Source organism: Triturus cristatus, chromosome 8, assembly GCF_964204655.1.
Source record: "Triturus cristatus chromosome 8, aTriCri1.1, whole genome shotgun sequence".
In the NCBI taxonomy this organism is placed as follows: Eukaryota; Metazoa; Chordata; class Amphibia; order Caudata; family Salamandridae; genus Triturus; species Triturus cristatus.
Genome location: NC_140591.1, coordinates 402,285,457 through 402,306,700, shown reverse-complemented (window position 1 = coordinate 402,306,700; position 21,244 = coordinate 402,285,457). Strand labels below are relative to the sequence as shown.

Genomic DNA, 21,244 nt, shown 5'->3' with positions numbered 1-21,244 from the left:
CTTAGTGGTGCATGCAATCCCATGGTAACCGTATTAAAAAAAAAAAAAATGGATTTAACTTAACTTTAAATATTGGTTGTAATAAAATGTCGACCATGATTTTTCAGCAATCTGGTGTGACCCAGTATTAAAGGCCATTAATTACACATTGCAGTGTCCTCGCATCCTCAATCCTGTTATATTCAACATTTCAGTAGAAGGCTGTATATAGTCGGATTTTTTATTAACCATTTCGTTTCTAATTTTAATATGGGTTAACACTCCAAATTCAAAGTAATATTCTTATAGCAAATGAGGGACTCGTCTGTTTGAAATCTTGCTTAAGAGAATGCCCAATATAATAGCCAAACCTAGAACTGTTCCAGCAGCCTTAACCATATTTGCATCATTGACTTTCCTATAGAGAAGCCCAAATATTAGTAACACCCAAGTGATTCACTAGATCCTATCGACACCTCCATTTAGTGCCATTTGCCCTCTGTCTGTAGACTTGTACAAGGATTCTTTAGCTGCTTCTCCACCAGGCCAAATAAGTACCCATGTACTGGACTCAGTCATGTTATGTTCAATGTTATTCCAGTCTCTTTAGAATGACCACAACCACTATTTCAAAGCAGTAAATTAAATGATCAAAACCAGTCCGCAGAAGCAGCAAGCTGCAGTTTTTTTTTTTTCTCTTCTTCAAATGACTACAAAAAAAACACAAGCTAGTTCCTCCTTACCCTTAAGGTGTATATTGATGGGGTAACACACAGTCCCTCTCCAGTTTGAAAAGGCTTCAGTGAAAAGTTGATTTACGCACTGACCAAATTGGACTGGTCATTTTGATTTCTTACATCTACATATTAACAAATATGGACTCTGTTCCAGTGTGGCTTTATCCAAGAAGGACCAGACTGGAACTCTCCCGGAGTGTTCTCATTGATACAGCTCGTTCACACATGTATGTACCCATTGGTCGAATTACAAGCGTGGTGAAATAAGCCTTATTGGAATAAAACCACTAGAAGCTCATGAAAGAATGTCGTAGGAAAGAACAGCAGTTTGAAATATTGACACCATAGCTGTACTTGACAATTGAGTAGGTTCCTTATTAACATTATTAATCAACATTATTTTTTACACATCTTTGCAAAATTCACTTACATTCTACTCTGAACAGAGTGCCTTAACTAGGTGTATTTTAAATAATGCAGAATCTGACCTTAAAATTACTTGTGGTTTGGCAAATAAGTTATTCTGTAACGTTCTGTATTAGCTGTTCATGGAAGGGTATTGACTATTACCAGGTGGTCTTGCCCTATAACTCTCATGTGACCTACCACAGTTTACAAAGTACTAAAAATAACTATAAGCACAGGGGTGAAAAAGCCGTCATTTACAGGCGCCAACTGTGAGGGGAAAATGTATACTCCAAAATAAAATTAGCATTGGCAAAGTTAATAGGACTGGTCTTGTTTTTTGGGAGGGTAGAGTTTGGGATTCCAGGATGGCTGCCATGAGTGTGCACCAATAGTTGCCCATCTGTTTATGCTTTTCCTTCTAGTTTAAGCAAAATGCATTCAAGATAGTCACTGTGCACATGCATGGGCGGCCATCTTGGAATGGTTTGAAAATCATTTTAATATGGCTGCCAACTCATTTAGCGGCAGGCAGCACAAGAGTGTGGGGCTGGGGGCAGGTGGCTGCTGGGGACTAAAGCTCCTTTTTGTATTTTTAATCAATCAAAATAGACCGAGTCAGAGAATAGCCATCATGCAATGCAAGGTCTGATGTCTGCAGTGGAAGGATACACAAAGTGAAGCCGAAATGCTTCTTGGGCAGGACAAACACAGCCATCCTATGAGGAGCAGTGGTGTAGAATAAAGTCACTGAATCATGAGCAAGAGGTGGATGCAAAACCCTCTCCAAATCAGTATTGAATGCAGTAGGATTTTTTTTGCTGACTGGCAGCTGAAGCAGTAGGCAAGCTGTGGGCAGTAGAAAGGAAAACGTTCTAAAAAATATAACCGAGACTGTAAATAGTAAGTGCTTGGATATTACCAATGGGGTTTGGTAGTGATGGAAAATGGTACAGACATCTGGTATAAAATTATGAACAGTTTGGATTAATTTATAAATCACTCCTTGTTAGGTTATTTTTGACAATATACTACTATGATCTTAGTTTTAATGTACTTTCTTCAACAGACAGTCGACATGCTACACAACATCCCTCTGAACCAAATCATGGACTCCCCAAAATACGAGAAAGGTAAGGAAGTTTGTAATAAATTAATATCAACACATTCAAGGTTGGCAGCATGAAGGAATGAACACTTCATGTTTGTAAATCTGTGCATCTTCTGCACTCTATTTCCATTAGCCATGGAAAGCTGTGCACATTCGTATACTGTGTATTTAGCAAAGGTATTCAGTTGAGTGCATCAGTTGCTTTTGAACAGTTCATACATACATTCGACTAGAGATTCATTAGTCTATGTAGTTCTGGTCGACAGCACTTCATAAGGAAACTTTTTTTGCATAGTTAATAGCTTTGCTCGCCTCCTGTCCTCGCCTCTTCCTAGAATAACGTGGTAGACTATGGGACTCTATATATCAAAATGTAGGGTTTCAGCCTTCTGAATTTGGTGCAGATTGTTCAAAGGTGGTTAAAGTTAAAAGTATGGTACCAACGCAAGGGTGGAGATTTTATATATACTTGCTGAAAATAAAAGGTTTCAGGGACGTTATAGTTACAAATTAGCATTTAAAAAACCTTAGCAATTAAGGGGGAAAACCAAAGGTTACAGGAACGTTTGAATAGGGTGACATTTCACTCGTACAGAACCAGAGAAATTCAGTAGTTCTAGTTAGCTGAGTTAACTAGAACTCTCGCCCCCGCAATGCACTGCTTATGATCTCACATATTACATCACTCTTGGCATGGTCAGTGACATCACTGACCATGCTTATAACCTACTGGCAGTCGCCAGTCGCGAAAGCGTTTTTTCTTTTTCCCTTTATCTTTGGCACCGTTTGACAAATCTTCGAGAATTTTTCAAAACTAATGGCCCACTCACTTTGGAGAGAGGATGTAGCCTAACGGCAAGGACAGTCAATCTCAAATCTGGGGAACCGGGTTCCAGTCTCAGCAACAATGGTCAACATACTGTGATTTTGGGCAAATATCTATCTATCGCTACAATCCTTCTTGCCCCAGGATGGTGGGTGACTTGTGGAACCCAAACCTAAAAATAAAAAGTGCAGTTGGATTCTTAGAGCATCCTTCAGGTCCTCTGTCATCTCCTCTACCTTGTCCTTGGAATCCTTCCCAAAAATAAATCCTGGGCAGCTTTGAGTTCTCAGTCATCCATTGCCTGCAAAATGTTGAGCACAAATGAGAACCAACCCAAATGGGGCACAAAATTCATACCCGCCTGGAACAAAGCGGGGAGGTCTGGAAAGAAAACAAAAAAAACCACACAAATGAATTACACACATCCCCATTGGGTTTAAGGCCAGGCATGGAATGCTGATGATATTGAGTGTTATTGCAACTTTCAGTGATCTGTACTCTGGTGCTTTAGGGGTCACTTATCTTGTTGTGACTATGCTTTAATGTTCTTGCCATCCACTGTCGTAACTTTGCACTGTTATGTACATTACTATACCGGATCCATGATGATTGTCAATTTTACTGTGAATTTTCACAGTGCACTTATGCCAGGACATTACAGAGTATAGAGGAGGGGGAATGATGTCTCAATTAGGAATCCTTTTAGAACCTATGTTTTTCGGTAGAGGTGGGTCTTTACTAAAACGTTTTAATATTGGTTTTATTTCAAGAGAAGAGCCAGTTGGGTGTGGAAACAGACTCAAACGGGTTCAAACTTGACTGCAGCAGTGAGACTCTACTTGTAGACTGCCTTAGATTTCTATTCATTCAATATTTGCCTGAACCGATTTGGAGAGGGAGCCTTGGGCTGTGCCACATAAGGCTTTGTAATAGGGAGATATGCTCCTGTATTTGGACAGCCAGTGGACTGATTTGTAGTGCAGGAGTGATGTGATGAGAACGTTTGAGGCTGGATATGAGTAGGCCAGCAAAGTTTGCTTATTGCTTTTGCTGGGAGACCACTATAAATTCCACTAAAGTAGTCTGTATGTGAGAGGGCCGCAACAATGATGAGGGGAATTGAGGATTGAATATGTAGCAGTAGGAATCTGTGGAGGTGAAGACTCCTTTCTGAATAAAGTTCTGAGTGTAGAAAACTAATTCAGTTTGGAAGATGACTCCAAGGTTTCTAACCAAATTAACATGTTCTAGCCACCTCAACAGGCTTAGGTTCCCACCACCTCCTTCTTAGTGCCCAGTTCTGGAGGGCCCACGAGCAGGACCTCCGTTCCATTGCAGTTTAAAAAAAGTCAATTATCATTTTGCATGCTCTGAAGGCTTGTGTGTATAACACCCCCCCTCCCCGCTCATGGGTTGTGGTGTAGTTGGGTATTGGTGACATACATACGGTAATCAGCGTTGTAGCTGGTGAGAACTGTTATGGGGAAGAGAGGACCATAATCCTTGAGGCAAACTAAAGGGCAAATTACGCTGCAAACCTGAGGTCAAGTTGGACGGTTTTATTTCAAGAATGCAGTAAACAAGGAAAGACATGAACCATTTAAGAACAGCTCCTCTCAAACGTGGGCTCCAGGGGAGTTAGGAGAATGCTGCCTTTGATCACACACCAGCTGAGCAGAATCCAGGTAAGGTTCCTGGTGCATAGTAGGTTTGCCCTGATATTCATTAAGGCAGTTTTGGCGCCACTTAGTGGTCTGAATCCTAATGGTCATTGAGGAAATTTGATTAGACTGTCTGAAATATGTGCTTTGACTCCTGCTTCCAGGACTGATGATGGGTAACATTAATGCTCATTGTGGAAATTACCTGGCCAATGTATATTAATTTTTCCAAAGGAGCATTAATGCCCCGGTTACTTACCGGTAGTCTTCATTTGTACGAGTATAGTCTTCCTCGCCACATGACGAACAGCGAGCTTCAGCTTCACACCAGAACCCTCCAAAGCAAAAGTAGCCTCCCATCCCCTCCAAATATGGCCGACCCAGGTCACCCTTGACCTCTATAATAGGTGGGCCGGCCCAACCCTTCAGCCTGAACTACCAAGCAAACAACATGAAGCCGATAGCAAGACACGGAGGTGGGGATGGGAACTCATGTGGCGAGGAAGACTTTACTCCGAGTAATGAAGATTACCGGTAAACTAACAAAGTGAGCAAATACCCGAGCCAAGAGGCTTCAATGTACACAAGAAAAAGACAATAAGGCGGAGTAGAAAACCAACACCGCTTTTAATTGCGTACAAGAAGAAACGGGAGAAAAACCCCGAATCACAAAAAGGGGCCAATTACGGAACATCCGTCCCAGCACCCAGAACAGCCCCCGTAAAATCCCCCGGAGGGGAACCACCCAGGACCACCCGATAATGCTCCATGAACATGTGTGGAGATGACCAAGTCGCCGCCATGCAGATCTCCTCAGTGGACACACCCTTAAAAGAGGCCCAGGACACAGACACTCCGAGTGGAACGACCCTGCACCCCCACCGGAAGGTCCGAACCCTGGGAACCGTAGGCAAGCAGGATAGCCTGCTTAAGCCAAAGACTCAAGGTGGAGACCGTGGGCTTGTGACCAGAACGAACTGGACCAAAGGTCACGAACAAACTATCACACTGAGAAAAGGAGGACATGCATTCAAGGTAGATCACAACCGCACGCCGGACATCCAGCAAGGACAGGGAAGCGTCCATCCCAGGAGGAAAGGAAGGCAAGGACACCTCACGAGATCTGTTCACAAGGGAGGAAACCTTGGGCAGAAAACGAGGGTCATGACGCAGAACTAGAACGGAGACCGGAAGGCCAAGGGAACTAGAGAGCATCCACCCTCCAAACCCCCAGACCTGGAAGAAGAGCGCAGAAGCGGGGCAGGAGAGCATTGCCCTTGTCCGCGAACAGATCCACCAGAGGCAAACCGAATCGGGACACCAGGTGGCGAAAAACCTCCGGAGACAGGGAGAGAGCAGACACCGAAGGGAACACCTGACTCAGACGGTCCGCCACCACATTTTCTGACCCCGGGAGATAAACCGCCTTGAGAGACAAGACCGTCGACTCCGCCCAGGACATCAGTTCCCCAGTCAGCAACCAGAGGGAGCGCACCCAGCACCTGCCCTGATGGTTGATATAACCCCTCACGACCTGGTTGTCTGTCCGAACCAAGACGTGCTGACCCCGGAGATAAGGTGCAAACTCCCAGCAGGACAGCCTTCAACTCGCGGAAGTTCGAGGAGCAATGTGACTGGAAAGGATTCCAAAGACCCTGAACCGACCACGACCCCAAGGTTGCCCCCTAGCCGAGGTGACTGGCATCTGTCGTGACCACCCGGGACGGAGAGACCAGAAAAGGACGACCTTCAGAGAGGTGTGACACCACCAACCCAGGTCCGAACGAATCTGTGGGGACTCCCGGACCAGGACCTCATAGTCCTCTGAGCAGGGATCCCAGAGAGATAAAAGGTGATTGACCAAGGGATACAGGTGAAGGAGAGCCCAAGGGAGGACATTGATGTTGGCTGACATTAACCCCTTAACCTTCAACCACCGGAGCGCAATCCAGAGTCAGAAGAGCCCCCAAATCCCGCCACAAGCTGTCCCATTGCTCCAGCGGAAAAAACAACTTCCCCTGGAGCATGTCCAACCATGGGGAATGAAAGAATTCACCCGCTTCAAGTCCAAGACAGGAACAGGATGGAAGAGACACCATAACCCCTCTGAAAGGGCAGGACTGGCCAGATGGCCGCCTTGCAGAGCAGATCATAGATGCGGCCAGCTAGGCACGCTGCTTGACCGGGGAGGAAGGCAGAGGAGTAGCGTGGAAAAAATCAGGGGGAGGTGAGGTGAGGCGAAGGTGATGGACAGACCTTCCCTCACGATCCGACGAGGCCAAAGATCCGAGAGAGTCCTCCCACGCCTAGATGAAATGGCGAAGCCGCGACACCCAAACCGAAGAAGGCACGCCAGTCTGGCAAACACGGAGCCCAAAGGAAACCAACGAGAGCCCGGCTACATGAAGCGGTAAGCCCAAGCCACCACACCGCACAACAGAAGCAGGCAAGCACTGGAGACCCAGGGGGGAAACTAGGCACGAAGCCTGAGGTCGACCGCCGAGGATCCCGCAAGGGGCAGGTGGCCGATTCAAAGCAATGCAGGCGTGAGAGCGAGCCCCCCCAGGGGCGAAAAGGTGCAGTGAGCACCGCCCCACAACCGGCAATGAACTTATTCCAGCGCAGAGGCTAGCCCTGAACCCCTCCATCTCCCCCTGTAGACTCATGGCACGCTAAAGCGGAGCCTAACCGGTTCAAAGAGACCTGGGGGAGTGAGGGGGTGAAAGACCAGATCCTAGGGTCCGCTAGAGCAGGACCGCCAATCCGAGACCCAAGTACCTGTTACAGCAGGCACCCATACCTGACAGAGCCTCTGGAGAGAATCGCGCAGAACCCAAAAAACAGGCTGGAGGGTTGGGCCGGCCCGCCTCTTGTAGAGGTCAAGGGTGACCTGGGTCGGCAATATTTGGAGGGGATGGGAGGCAACTTTTTTGTTTTGGAGGGTTCTGGTTTGTTAGTTATGTGGCGAGGAAGACTTACGAGGAGGTAATGCTCATTACACTTACCATTCAGGCAATATGTGTAGGGAAAAGGTGCCTATGGCACTAAACCTCAAAAGACCAGCCCTGCAACAGTTGAGGTAGTAGTGAACTCCTATTCTGCCATCTCTCTAACCTCCGTTTCATTTATACATATTGGTAATATTTACAAATCAATAGCATCACAAATACTAATTGATAAAAACATGAAGCCACAATATGCCACAAACCTCATTCATGTTATGTGGAGTAGTGACCTAGGATAAATCCTCAGCATAGCAAGAAACAAACATTTCTCCAGTATTGGGGTATCTGTCATAGATTCACATGCTTAAATCATTCCAGCCGTTGAAGTGGGAGTACCATAGTGAAGCAGTAAGTATCCGTAGCATAGGCTATAATGGCAATGCAAAGTAAGCTGAACCTATTTTTTTTTTTTTTTTTTTAAACGACCAATCAGGCGATGGCACCCTTAAAATACTCCCTAAAGAGGCAGCTTCCCTCAGATTTTTCAAGCACTAGTGGGAATTGTCTCCACCTGCCAAGGAGAGACTTTAAGGGAAGGAGGGTGTGTTGCAGGTAAATACGTTATTTCTTCAGTATTGAGGTATCTTTCATAGAATCACAGGCTCGAATCAGAATAGTTAGCAGTGCACTACATAAGCAATAAAATAAGAAATAACTGACAGTGGATGGTGGGGTACAAACATTATACATTTTATGAATCAGGCTCACCTTATTGGAAAAGATGCTGAAGTACTGCTTGACCCACGGCTCTATCTCTGATCTGGGCTGAATCCCGAAAGTAATGCTGGTTGAAAGTGTGCATGCTCTTCAAGGGTTGCAGCACGACAATTTCCTTCAATGGGCAGCCCAGCAAATAAAGCCGCCATTGTAGAAACTGCTCTCATATAGTGCACTTTAGTCCTTTGTCTTAAAGGTCGGCTTGCCTTAGAATGACAGAACTAAGTGGCTGTTGAAATCCTCCTTGGTATGATGGACTTAGAAACTGGTCCACCTTTATTACCGTGCCACAAAAAGTTGATCTGTAGTATGAATATGCTTTGTGCGATGTAAGTAAAATTTTAAGCACCTGTTGACATCAAGAGTATGAAGCGCTATTTCCGCTGGTGATTGAGGATTTGGAAAGAGTCTTTAGCATAACTGGTTGAGATAAAAATCCGTGGGAACCTCCGATATGAATTCTTGGTTAGTCCGAAGAATTCCCATGCGATCTTTGAATTTTTAAAAAAGGTTCCTTAATAGTGAACGCTTTAAGTTCGCTCACTCTTCTAACAAAGTTAGAGCCGTAGTAATGCCACTTACCAAGTACGGAACTTCAGTTCAGCACTACGAATAAGCTCAAATGGACTTATCAGTTGGGATAGAACAGTGTTAAGCAGCCATATAGGTGGCGGTGACTGTACTGAAGGATATGCTCTAAATAGTCCTTTAAGGAAGTGGACAATTAATCTGTGAGACCACAAGGAAAGAGACCCCCACGGTTCGCCTGTACCTTGAAATAACAGCTAGATGGACTTTAACCGAGGAATGCAACAGACCAGATTCACCCGTCTCCTTCATTAGTTATGCTTAAAGGTATGTGTAGAAGACAGCAAAGCTTGCTTTTGTTAATCTAGTGCAATCTGACTTTGTGTCCTACCCCCTCTACACCCACCACCCTGGTCACATATCTTTCAACATGGTGTGAAATCTTGTCTGAGCTACAGACCCAGTTGCTCTAAATGCCTCCGTTCTCTTGCCCAACTCCCATCACCTCTCCAGTGCTTTTGAAAAGGTTGAACAGTCTTCATGGGATCTGGTAAGACTGGTCATTTTGCTAATGTACGCATAACCATTTACCATTACTCACTGGTTGCCATGTTTGGTAAGGATGCTTTTCTGACCCTCTATACGAGCTTTTCATGAATGACACAGTCTAACCCTTCTGATATTTGCAGAAGCTCAATACATTACAACTGTCCACCTGATGACATTTCCATGATGCCGAACATTTATTTGAAGCATCCTCTCAATTGACCCAGTAGAAAAGGCAGATTGCTGTCATGCTCACTCAAAACTGGGGGACATGTCGAAACAGTCTTATCCAAGTGAAGTACACTGTTCATATCTGACGGAAGATACTTTTGCTCCTCTTCCAGGCAAGCTCAGAATCAGAGATGGGGCCTCAGTCGACCCCTTCTGTTTTTTTTTTTTTTTTTTTTTTGAAACCGTTTATTGCAGTTTATAGAAGTTACAGGTATGGGCCTACAACCACCCGGCCGGCCGCTAGAGCATCAACAGCATATTACATACATACAGCAAAAAATTTTCTCAGCGGTGCACAGTAGGATAACAGGAGTAATCAATGGTGCAGGTCTCCACGCTCCATGCCCACAGTACGGTTCCATTTTCTTAATACAAAACAACATAAACAAACCACAACCGCAAGGCAACCCTCGATCCAAAGTGACAACACGTGCTCCATAAGTGGGGGATCCACACCAGCAGCAAAATTCTGAAGAGGGGGATGGGAGTAGATCAGGGATTGGGGGACCGCGCGCCCGCGGCCAAGGGAGGGGCGCCATCTAGGGAGACGGAGCCGGCGAGGCCGCCGGTAGCAGCGGCGGCTATTAATACCCCCGCGGTAAGCGTTCCAGGGGCCCCAGAGTTTCATCCACGCCCCAGGCTTACCCCTCGCCACATACACCACCTTTTCACGAAACATACACCAATCCATATGCTCTTTCCAGGCCGACACCGCAGGGGGCCTCTGGGATCCCCACAATTGGGCAATATCCCGCTTGGCTATCATGTATCCCAGAGTCACCCACCGCGCCTGCGGGACCGAGTAGTCATTTGGTTCCCAGACATTCAGCAAGCATCTCCTCGCTTCAGGCAGCAGCGTGACACGCGTAACCATTCGTAGAACCTCATGCACACCACGCCAGAATCGCTCCACCTTCGGGCACTCCCACAGTATATGCATGAAAGTCGCCAACGCACCACAGCCACGCTTACACATTCCATCACCGGCAAAACCCATACGTAAAAGCCTTGGCCCCGTAACGTAGACCCGGTGAAGGATCTTGAGCTGGACGAAACGAAGGCGAGCCGGGATGGCCACCTCTTTCGGAGAGGCCACCGCGGAAATCCAATCCTCGTCGTCCAGCTCCAGCCCGTCGGCAACCCAAGCCTCGCGGAGACTAGTCAGCAGACACGATCTATCGTTAATCAATTTTTTGTATATGAGGGAGATCGTGCTGTCCGGGACATGGCCATCTAGCACTCTGTCCTCCAGGGGGGAAGACTCCGGAATGGATGCAACATCCGGGAAGACGGAGCCCAGCGCATGGCGGACCTGTAGGTACCGAAAGTACTCACTGCCCTGCAGCTGAAACTCCGCCTGCAGCGTCTCAAAAGTTTTGAATCCCCCCCTCGTCCAGAGATCTCCCACGGTGCTGATTCCGATCGTGTCCCACTTTTCGAAGCCCTTAGACGTCCACAGGGAGCCCAGCCTCTCAGATGCATACAGCGGAGACGCTCGGGTCAAACGGTCCTTCCACCCCATAGCTGCATTAGCCGCGTGCCAGACACGCACCATGACACGCGTCGGTCCCGTCAAACGGGAGTCGGGCGCGCCAGAGTAGAGCGCTCGATTATAATCGCCACCGGGCAGAAGCGTCCTGTCCATCTCGAATGCCGGGTTCAGGGCGGGCCCGTAAAGGCCATGATTAATTGCAGCTAGTTGGGAGGCCCAGTAATACCGTTTGATGTCCGGGAGGGCGACCCCTCCGTCGTACCACGGGAGCGTCAATTTAGCCAGAGCAATACGCGGCCTCCCGTCCCAGAACAGGCGCCGCTGGAGGCCCTCCACCTCGCGAAAGTAGCGTGCCGGGACCAAGTCCATGGTATTCTGGAGGGCGTAGAGGAAGCGCGGCAGGGACATCATTTTAAATAAGGCCGCTCGGCCGAGCGGCGAGAGCGGCAGACGCCGCCAGCGCACCACGTCCTCCCTCAGACGCTGGAGGGGGGGCAGCAAGTTCCGCTCATAGCGGGCCTCCGGGTCAAGAGTGATATATATACCCAGGTACCGGAAACCCTGGGAGGCAATCTGGATCGGACAGTCCCGTGGCAGGACCGGGGCCTCCCCGGAGAGCACATAGACACAGGATTTCGCCCAGTTGATGACCAGGCCTGAGTTGCGACCAAAGGAGCGCAAAACATAAACCAGGACGATCAGTGACTTGCGCGGGGAGGCGAGATACAAAAGGATATCGTCAGCATAGAGAGACACGCGGTCCTCATGTTCGGGGGTCCAGCGGAGACCACGGATAGAAGGGTGCCACCGCAGCCACTCCGCCAGGGGCTCCATGGCCAGGGCGAACAGGAGAGGCGACAGGGGACAACCCTGTCGCGTGCCCCGCCCCAGCGCGAACGGGGCAGATACTCGCCCATTCACCACCACCTGCGCCAACGGGCCCGAATATAGCAATTTGACCCAGCTGACGAAACCCGGGCCGAAACCAAACTTCGCCAGCATCGCCCAAATATATGGCCATTCGAGCGTATCAAACGCCATGGTGGCGTCCAAGGACGCCAAGATGGCCGGCTCCCGCACAAATGGGACACGCGCGAGCACCCCGTGCAAGCGCCGCAGATTAAGCGCCGTGTTGCGGTGTGGTATAAAGCCCGATTGGTCTTGGTGGACCAAATCGCCCACCACGCCAACCAACCGGTTGGCCAACACCTTGGCGAGGATTTTGGGCTCCGCGTTCAAAAGCGAAATCGGCCTATAGGACGTGACCCGTTCACGGGGCTTCCCCTCCTTGTGGATCACCACAATTGTAGCCAGACGCTGGTCCGGCGGGAGGGAGCCCCGCGAGTGGGCCGCAAGGAACATCGCGCGCAGGTGGGGCGCCAACACATCCGGGCGCAACTTGTATAGCTCAATGGGAATACCATTGGGGCCCATGGCCTTGCCGGATGCAACCGAGCGAATAGCCGAGGCAATTTCGTCCGAGGTGGGCGGGGCGTCCAGCGAGTCCCTGTCCTCCACCGTAAGGGAGGGCAGTGCGATGTCTCGAAGCAAGGCATGGGAGTCTTCCTCCGAGCAGGGAGAAACCGGGGAGTAGACTTCGCGGAAATAATCCGCGAAGCAGGAGACAATGGCTTCCGGCTCAGTGACGCACACACCATCCACGCTCTCAATCAAAGGCACCACGCGGCTCGCTCTCTCCCTCTTGTCCAACCACGCAATCAATTTGCCAGCCTTGTCACCCACATCATACAATCGCCCCTGCTGCTCTCTACCGAGGCCCCTGGCCGCCTCCGTGACGAGGGCCCGATAGGCCGCCTGCTTTAAATGCAAAACATGCAACTTGGCGTCTGTTACCCCGCTCCCCAGGTCACCCTCCAGTTCTGCAATCTCGGCCTCAACCCGGGTCACCTCCTCCCGCTCGCGCCGCCGGGCATTGGAAATAAAGGAGAGGGCCTCCCCTCTAAGAACCACCTTGAAAGCCTCCCACAGGGAGATGGCAGACGGGACCGACCCCACATTCTCATCGAAATAGCGCTGTAAGGATTTGATCAAGTCGGCACGAATGGTGGGGTCGCGCAAATACCATGCATTGATCGGGGCCACTCTGCCATCCCCCCTCGGGAAGACATCGAAATGCAACAACAATGGGGAGTGGTCTGAAATACCCCGTGCCAAATGGCGCACCTCCCCCACCCTCCCTGCATGGGCCGCCGGGACAAGGATGTAATCAAGCCGCGAGAGGCTACCATGGGCCCCCGAGTGGAAGGTGTACTGTTGCAATACGGGATGCTTTAAACGCCAGCAATCCACCAGGCCCAGCGTGTCTAAAAGGCCGGGCAGCCACGCCTGTGCCCTGGGGAGGTCCCTAGGGGGATGGCGATCCATAGACCCAGAGGCAACCGCGTTAAAGTCCCCTCCAACCACCAGCAGGCCACCCGGAAGGTCCAAAAGGAGGCGCCCCAGGTCCGCAAATGTAGTGGCTTGTAACCCCGGCGGGACGTACACTGATATAAAGATAAACACTCTACCCTCCATTCGTCCCACCAGAACAGTGTAACGTCCCCTCTCATCATGGCGCACCTCGTCAATCTCCAACGGGAGCGAGTTCTTGACCATAATACCCACCCCCCGCGAGCCCGAAGTGAAGCCGGAGTGGGCCGCCAAACGATATCCCCGACGATTCATTGCATGAAAGGTGTTACCTATAAGGTGTGTCTCCTGCAGGAGGACAACATCTGGTGAAATACGTTTTAAATACTGCAGGACCACACCACGTTTAATCCTATCCCCCAGGCCGTTAACATTCCATGACAACACAATCAAATCCCTACCCCCCATGATACGTCAAAACAATCGGTCGCCCCCCACCGAGCACCTTAAAAACAACAAAACAGTTGCGGGTTTGCCTTGCGGAGTTAACAAACAACACACCCCCCCCCCACCCCCCGGTCCCAACAGAACTCCCCCCTCCCTGCACCCCTGCATGAGCCCAGACAGCCCCCCCAAAGTGCAGTGTGCCTGTCGCCCCATAGCTAAGTACTAACTAGTCCCCCAGAGGAGGAGGGAAGCCCCCAGCAGACCCCACCCGACCTCCATGGGAGGGGAACATACGAAAGCAATATATGGTAAAGGAGTAACATCCCGAGCAAGGCCTATACAGTCACCCCTCAATTCTGATCCGGCGGGCCCTCCCCGCCAGCCGCGCCCCCCCCCCCACCCCGATCTCCAGGCAAAGTATCTAACCAGTCCCCAGCCGCCTCGGGCCGGTCGAAGAAGTGCGTACGGCCATCCACCTCCACCCTCAGCTTAGCCGGAAAGAGCATTGAGTACTTGAGGTTTAGGTCCCTTAGGCGACGTTTAATACCGAGAAAGCTCTGTCGCTGCTTCTGGACCGCCGGAGTAAAGTCTGGGTAGAAGTGTACATCCATGTTGTCCAGCCTGACCGGTCCCTGTTGCCTGGAGGTCTGGAGGATGGCGTCTCTGTCCCGGAAATTAAAAATCCGGGCAATAATCGGCCGCGGCGGGGCACCGGTCTTAGGGCGGCCCCCAGGGACCCGGTGGGCACGCTCCACCGCAAAAAGCTTACTCAGCCCCCGGGGCTGGAGATGAGTCAGGATCAATTCTTCCACGAAGAGATCTGCCGCCTCCGCCTCTCGGCCCTCCGGCACACCAATAATGCGAACATTGTTCCTCCGGGCCCGACCCTCGGAATCCTCCAGTCGCCGGTCCATCAGGGCGCTCGCCTGGCCAAGCCGGCGCACCTCCTTCTGGAGGGCCACCACGTCCGTCGTGAGGCTCGTTGTGGTGTGGGCCAGGGAGTCAACTCGGTCGTTAGTTTTTGACAAGTCTGCCCTCACAAGGCCCACATCCACCAGGACCGAGTCAATTTTTTGCGCCAGGGTATCGAAACGCTGGTCCACCGAGGCCTTCATCTCTGCGATGGCGCCCATGACGTCCCGGAGGGTCAGATCCACCGGTTGGGCAGGTGCCTCCGTCGGGCCCACCAGGGACGACCGCGCTGTCTCCGGAGAACCCTTCTGGAGCGTATACCGATCCATACTATTGGCCTGGTGCGCCGTGCCACGGCGGGTTGTCTTCATCTTCGCCCGGTCGCCATCTTGTTTGGTGGACATGCTGGCCCTTATGCCGTCGTGCCAAGATCTCCAAACGGGCCGCCACACCAAATCACGGGTGTCAGGGGGGGGGGCGGGGGCGACCACCGGGCAGCGGGTCGACCCACCGCCGGCGGGTCAGCCGGGCACCCGGACAAGGCAACACCACCGCACCCCGCTCCGCAGCCCGACCCTGCCTGAGGCAAGGAGGGCGCAAAAGCGAAAGTGAAAGTGCGGGGTATGCGAGTCGCTCAGCCCCGCTCGCCGTTGTTATTCACTTCGTCCCCGGATCGCCCCACTACTCCAATCCGGGGGGCCGGCGAGGAGAAGGCCGCAACCTTCAATCGATGCTCCCACCGGTGTTCGGGGTCCGATTTGAGCCCAAAGAACGGGCGGCGCCTCAGCTCGGGTTCACCGACACAGTCCCCTCAACAAGGACAGGATATCGCCAGGATTAATTCAGGAGGTCGCGGAGGTCCTCGGGAGCCTCGCACCTACGCGGCCATCTTGGTTGCGCGCTAGGCTCCTCCCGACCCCTTCTGTCTTGCACCTCTAAACTTATACACCCATGAGAGGAAGAAAACCTTCCTCTAGGCATGAGCTGTTTTCCTGCAACTAGCTGCCTGCCTACCTTCAACAATGTCTGAAGACAAAAGTTGTTGGGATAGGGAGGAATTATTTAAGAGGGTGGAGCGTTAATGGTGGCAGTGGGATCGCTTAATGATCAGTTAAATGAGTGATTTATATCTTCATATGTAATTTTGATTTCATACAATTGTTTGACTAGAAGAGTAAAGGCATATATAATAGACAATCAGTGATGCATGGTTTGGATATCAATGGCTTCAGTTGAGTGCATTGCATGTATGGAGAATATAAATCTTCTTTCACATGTAAAGAATTTTTGGTTTTGTAAACCTGTTATTTCTTGCTATAGAAAGTTGTCTAGTTGGGAAGTCAAAAGGAGTAAGACCAGAACTGTGGATCTTTGAACATTTGTCATTACTAGGTCTAAATAAGTTTTCTATCCTCGTGTCTGCAGTAGAGTTCGGGAAAGAGGAGCAGAATAATAACGGAGAAGTGGAAGAAAGTTTGGAACATTTGGTCCACAATGAAGGGCTTGTTGACCATGAAGCAAAATCGGAAGTAAATACTACTTTGGATATGCCAAAGACCGAAAAGTCTTCAAAAAAGAAGTTAAACTTGAGACCAGCCTACCAAAAGGCAGAGGATGACCAAGATGGAGAAGCTCAATTTATCACATGCTCACAATTCATGTCTCCAGACAATGAAGCAGAAGGTTCATCTGTAATCCGGTTTAATGTGAGGACTACTCCGTCCTTGAAAAGGTAAGTGCGTTTTATTTGGGCATTTATTATGGAGGGGGGGCGGTTCCCTTTTTTTCATGGATTTCTCCAAGTGATCTTGATATTTTGATTAAAAGTGTTTTACACAGTTCTCATTTCTGCTTGTTGAGAGGCAGCCCTGAATTCTTATCTTACACATTAGCGGTTTTCCTGAACTCCTCCAACTACACCCCTCGTCTTCTGCCATGTTCTTCTAATTTTAACTGTGGGCACCTTAATATTGTTACTGTCTTGTCATTTTTCAAATTGTTTAGGCATGGTGAATCAGTACTACCTATTACAAGGGTATACGTATGAGAACAGACGAGAGTGAGTGGCTTATCAGACTTTTTTAAAGAGGGGGCCGAATATGGCCCAGCGGCTAGAGCTGCCAACTCTGGAACCTGGGGACCCAGGTTTAAATCATGGCCTTAGTTAGCACTTGGCTCCACAATTTGTTATTCTGGGCGAATCCCTCTCTCCCTGTGCCTACCAATGTGAAATGTAATTTCTGCATCGTCTGATCTTCATAAATGCTAAAATCTCTGCAGCTTAGCTTGTGTGGACCTCAGCACATCTTTAAATATATTGTCCTTAATGAAACTAACATGCAGAATGTTCTAAATCAAAGATCATTTCCTGTGGAACTTCAATGTTAGACTGTCTGAAATGCCATTGTCATCTCCGTGCTAGTAAATATTGATGAACATGATTAACTTCTTGAGTTTACATTTGCCATGGAAAGAAGCAATCTTTCAACATGAAAAGCATGAAGAGAAAATGCATTTGATAGGATTACATTGAGAGGAGAAAAAAGCTCTTTAAGAACCTTGGAGGAATCCCTGCCCACAGTTCCTTGTACTGGCAGTTGCATGTGAGTGGGTTCTTTTTTTCCAGCTCCTTCAGGTAGGTTTCTGAACACCAAGTGTTTCCCACACCTCTAAAACAAAAAATCCCCAAAAAAATCTAGTGAATACTTTTTTTAAAGCGTTTTACTTGACGTATTATCGCTACTGTTGAGAAACTATTCTCCAAGTCTGATGCTTATTATCTATCAGAATGACTGTCCTTTTTATCAACTGCACTTCTTATGAAAGGAAGGAGTTTTGATGCACACAGTCTGTGTGGTTTGCTTGCCACCATGTCGTCCGGCAAAAAGATGTGACATTTATAGTTCAATGTTGAAAAGGACTCTAAAAGACAGAGGGCCTTCGATTAAGAGATCTGATGCAGGGTACGAGGGCAAAAGAGAAGATTGGAAAGAACTGCCTCAACCTTGTTTAGGTAAAAATCTGGCAAAGACGTCCACAGAAAGATCTACAGATAATGATCACTTTCAAGACATTGTTATTGATGTCACTGCTCACCGACTGTCCATGTCCAGATCAGCGGTGTCGCTGTTGTGGGGTTCAGTGCAGTCATGCTACCCTTCAATCGAAAGCCCAACATTGACTCATCACTCTCGCCTTCAAAATCTGCTTCAAGATGATTAGCGTCTGTCAACACTGAAGATCACGACCCTACCATTCACCACTTCCGAGCACTCTCTCAAAGTTAGTACACATGTTTAATAAGGCATAGATCATGATCACAGCAGCAGTCGGCAAAAGGCGCTGTACTGCGCTGAATCTTCTTCCCTTGAAATTGAATCTCTCAATTGGTACTCTTCTTCACCAGGGTTCCTGGATGGCCTTCTGCTGGTTTCACAGTATCTGAAGTATCCAGCTAATAAAATAGATTCACTTCCTCATCCGTTGAGAGCAGTAATGCCTCCAGAGGATCCTTTGCACGTGCACACACACTTGGATACCTTGGTACTCTCACCAGTTAGAGCAACAAAGACAACTTCCATGTTTCAATTCAGATAGAGCAAGCCTCCTTTTCCTATAAATTCAGCACCACCCAGAACACCCTTTTAACAGATAGAATGCATCCTATTTATTTCCAAACCAGATCAAGATCACCTTGTACTAATTTGACTCATACTTTCTATACTCCAATATCGCCACTATAGTCACCATGTAGGGTATCGCCTGTAGACTGTTTTCTTACCTTTCAGGATGCTTTAATTAGCAGAGCAACTGAATTGAACAATATAGACGTGCCTCAACCGTTTTCTGTCATCCTTTAAACTCTGCAGCCAAGGGCAGCTCCAAAGCTTCTCATACCCTTTCTACCAGGTCTCTTAGGCACTGTGGAATAACCAAATTTTAGACCGGCCACAGTTAACACCGTTCTCCAGGACTGCTTAAATATAAGCCACCCCAACAAGATCCTGATTTTCTTAAAATAGATCCTAAACCAAACTCCGCCATAGTTACGTCGGTTACACGGAAGCATGCTTCTACTTCAGAATCCATGTCTCCTCCCGATAGAGGGCAAAGAATGGATGCTACAGGGGAAAAGATCAGCAGTATGGCTTCAACTCGCCTAAAGAATGTTAAAGCAGCAGCTATTGGGAGATATCACAGGGATATAGATGTATGACCTCTATCTCTGACCTACTATTCCATAGGCAACAAGATTTTTTGGGAGCTTGTTCAAGAAATCTCTTTAATCTCAACCCAATCCATCTGTACCTCAGATCAGTCAGTCACATCATTCTGTGATGGGATTTCATTAGGAAGATCACCGTGACTTTGTTTATCCTCTTTAAAGCCTGATGCTCAGTTAAATTGCTAATTTGTCTCTGGTACATCACTCTTCGGGCGACATACTGAGAAAGAAATGGTTAGGATAAAATATTAAGCTGAAACACTCAAAGCTGTTGGATTAGAGAAACAGGGGGGCAAAACAATCAAACTCCAGTACAAGCCCGGCGATAGATGCCATTAGTCAAAGGGTTCAAGCCCCCTACATGGCCATACCAATCGCTCCAAGAGCAGAGGCAAACCGAGGCAATACCAAAGGAGGTATCAAAGTCCACTCCACCCATATCCTCCCACTCCAGAGGGTGCAATTCCTAAAAGGAATGAAGAGCTGACACCCCCTTACAGTTTCCCATTCCTGTCGGAAGCAGTGCCGCCTTTTCTTGAAGGGTATAGAAACATAACTACAGTCAGATGGGTATTAAACATATTAAACGGATACTAAATTTAAAGAAGTTCTACCTCTCGATCCAGCAAAACCACTGTCCACCTGCCATCTAACCAATTTACTACACAAAACTAGTCTATTGTTGTAAAAACGTGCAATAGAAAAGGTCCCTTCAAGCCAACACAAAGGAATATAATCGGATATTTTCTGATCCTAAAGTAAACTGAATAGTTTTGACCTATTCTACACTTTTGGTTCCTCTGCAAATTTATCACCAACGCAAAAGTTGGGATCTTGGCTCTTACCAAATCTAGCTGCACATAAGAACGGCGATTAGTAATGTGTGATAAATTCACAGATCTTGTATTTTCACATTGCAGTTTTCTGTCCTCATAAAAAATAGTTCCAATTTCTGTTAGGGAACGGCCACTGTCAGTATGCTGTAATCTCCTTCGGTCTAAAATCAGCCCCCTGAACCTTAAAATGCGTGGCAGTAATCACAGCTCACTTGAACTAGAGATTTGTATATCCGTATCTCACCGACTGGCTGATAAAGGCAGTTTCCCAGTTGAAAAAGAATAGGACTTCAAAAGCGTAACAAAGTTACTGACCAGACTAGGGCTTCAAATACATTTCAGTGAATCCATAACCTCACCAGTGCAGTGCCGTACTTTCTAGGCGCAAAAATAGATACCCAAAAAGAATGTATCCTTCGGAGAAAGTATCCATACAAAAGAAATGTGCACTTGTAATTCAGTTAATCGTCTCGCTCTCAAAGCTTTTTTTACCACATCTTTTTCAAAGAAATATTAATTTTAAATAGGCAATACCACAAACGCGTATTATAATCAAGAATCCAGGAGGAACTAAATCAAGACCATGATCGCTTCCAGGATACAATAATCGTATTCAATGGGCAATGCCCCTTTGATTAACTGGTCATTGACTCAATTTGTCTACGCGTTTATGCCCAAACCATTAATACCACTAGTGATTCACAAATTGCGAAAATAAGGCCTGGAAATGATTCTAATAGCACTGGACTGACCTAGACAGTGGTGGTACACAGACCTTCCACTGTCCATGAGACTCCACAAACGTCTTCCACTCAGATCTGCTATCCAGCCTTCAGGGCCAGATTTTACATGCAACCCTGCAGTCTTTGTATTTGGCAGCAGAGATCCTGAAATCACGAAATCTGGTCACTTAGACTTACCAACTGAATATATGAATATTCACAAGGAATCAACGCGCCATTCCACAAGATCATTATACACTTAAATGAAAGCGATTTTGTATCTAGTATCCAAGCAAAGGGCATGATCCTATCACTGGTGAAGCAACCTCCTCCTGTCTTTGCTTCACTTAGCGAAAACCAAACTATAATTTTCATCAACCAAGGTTCACCTTGTAGCCATTGATTGATACATACAGGAAATCACCACAACAACCATCTGTTGTCAAATTCTTGTAATGAAAGATTTTCTCAAAAGACTTGCGATTTTCCCGCGA

The 21,244-nt window shown here is 48.1% G+C and overlaps 1 protein-coding gene across 2 annotated transcripts in view; it reads left to right on the top strand.

Annotated features, from left to right (window-relative positions):
* The window catches only part of CKAP2 (cytoskeleton associated protein 2), a 147,193-nt gene that overhangs the window by 111,617 nt on the left and 14,332 nt on the right, over window positions 1–21,244 (top strand). For both annotated transcript variants that reach the window (XM_085621781.1, XM_085621782.1), the window contains 2 exons: window positions 2,191–2,254; window positions 16,393–16,699. In XM_085621781.1, coding sequence (XP_085477907.1) covers window positions 2,191–2,254; window positions 16,393–16,699 — 371 coding nt within the window. The remainder of the gene's footprint in view (window positions 1–2,190; window positions 2,255–16,392; window positions 16,700–21,244) is intronic.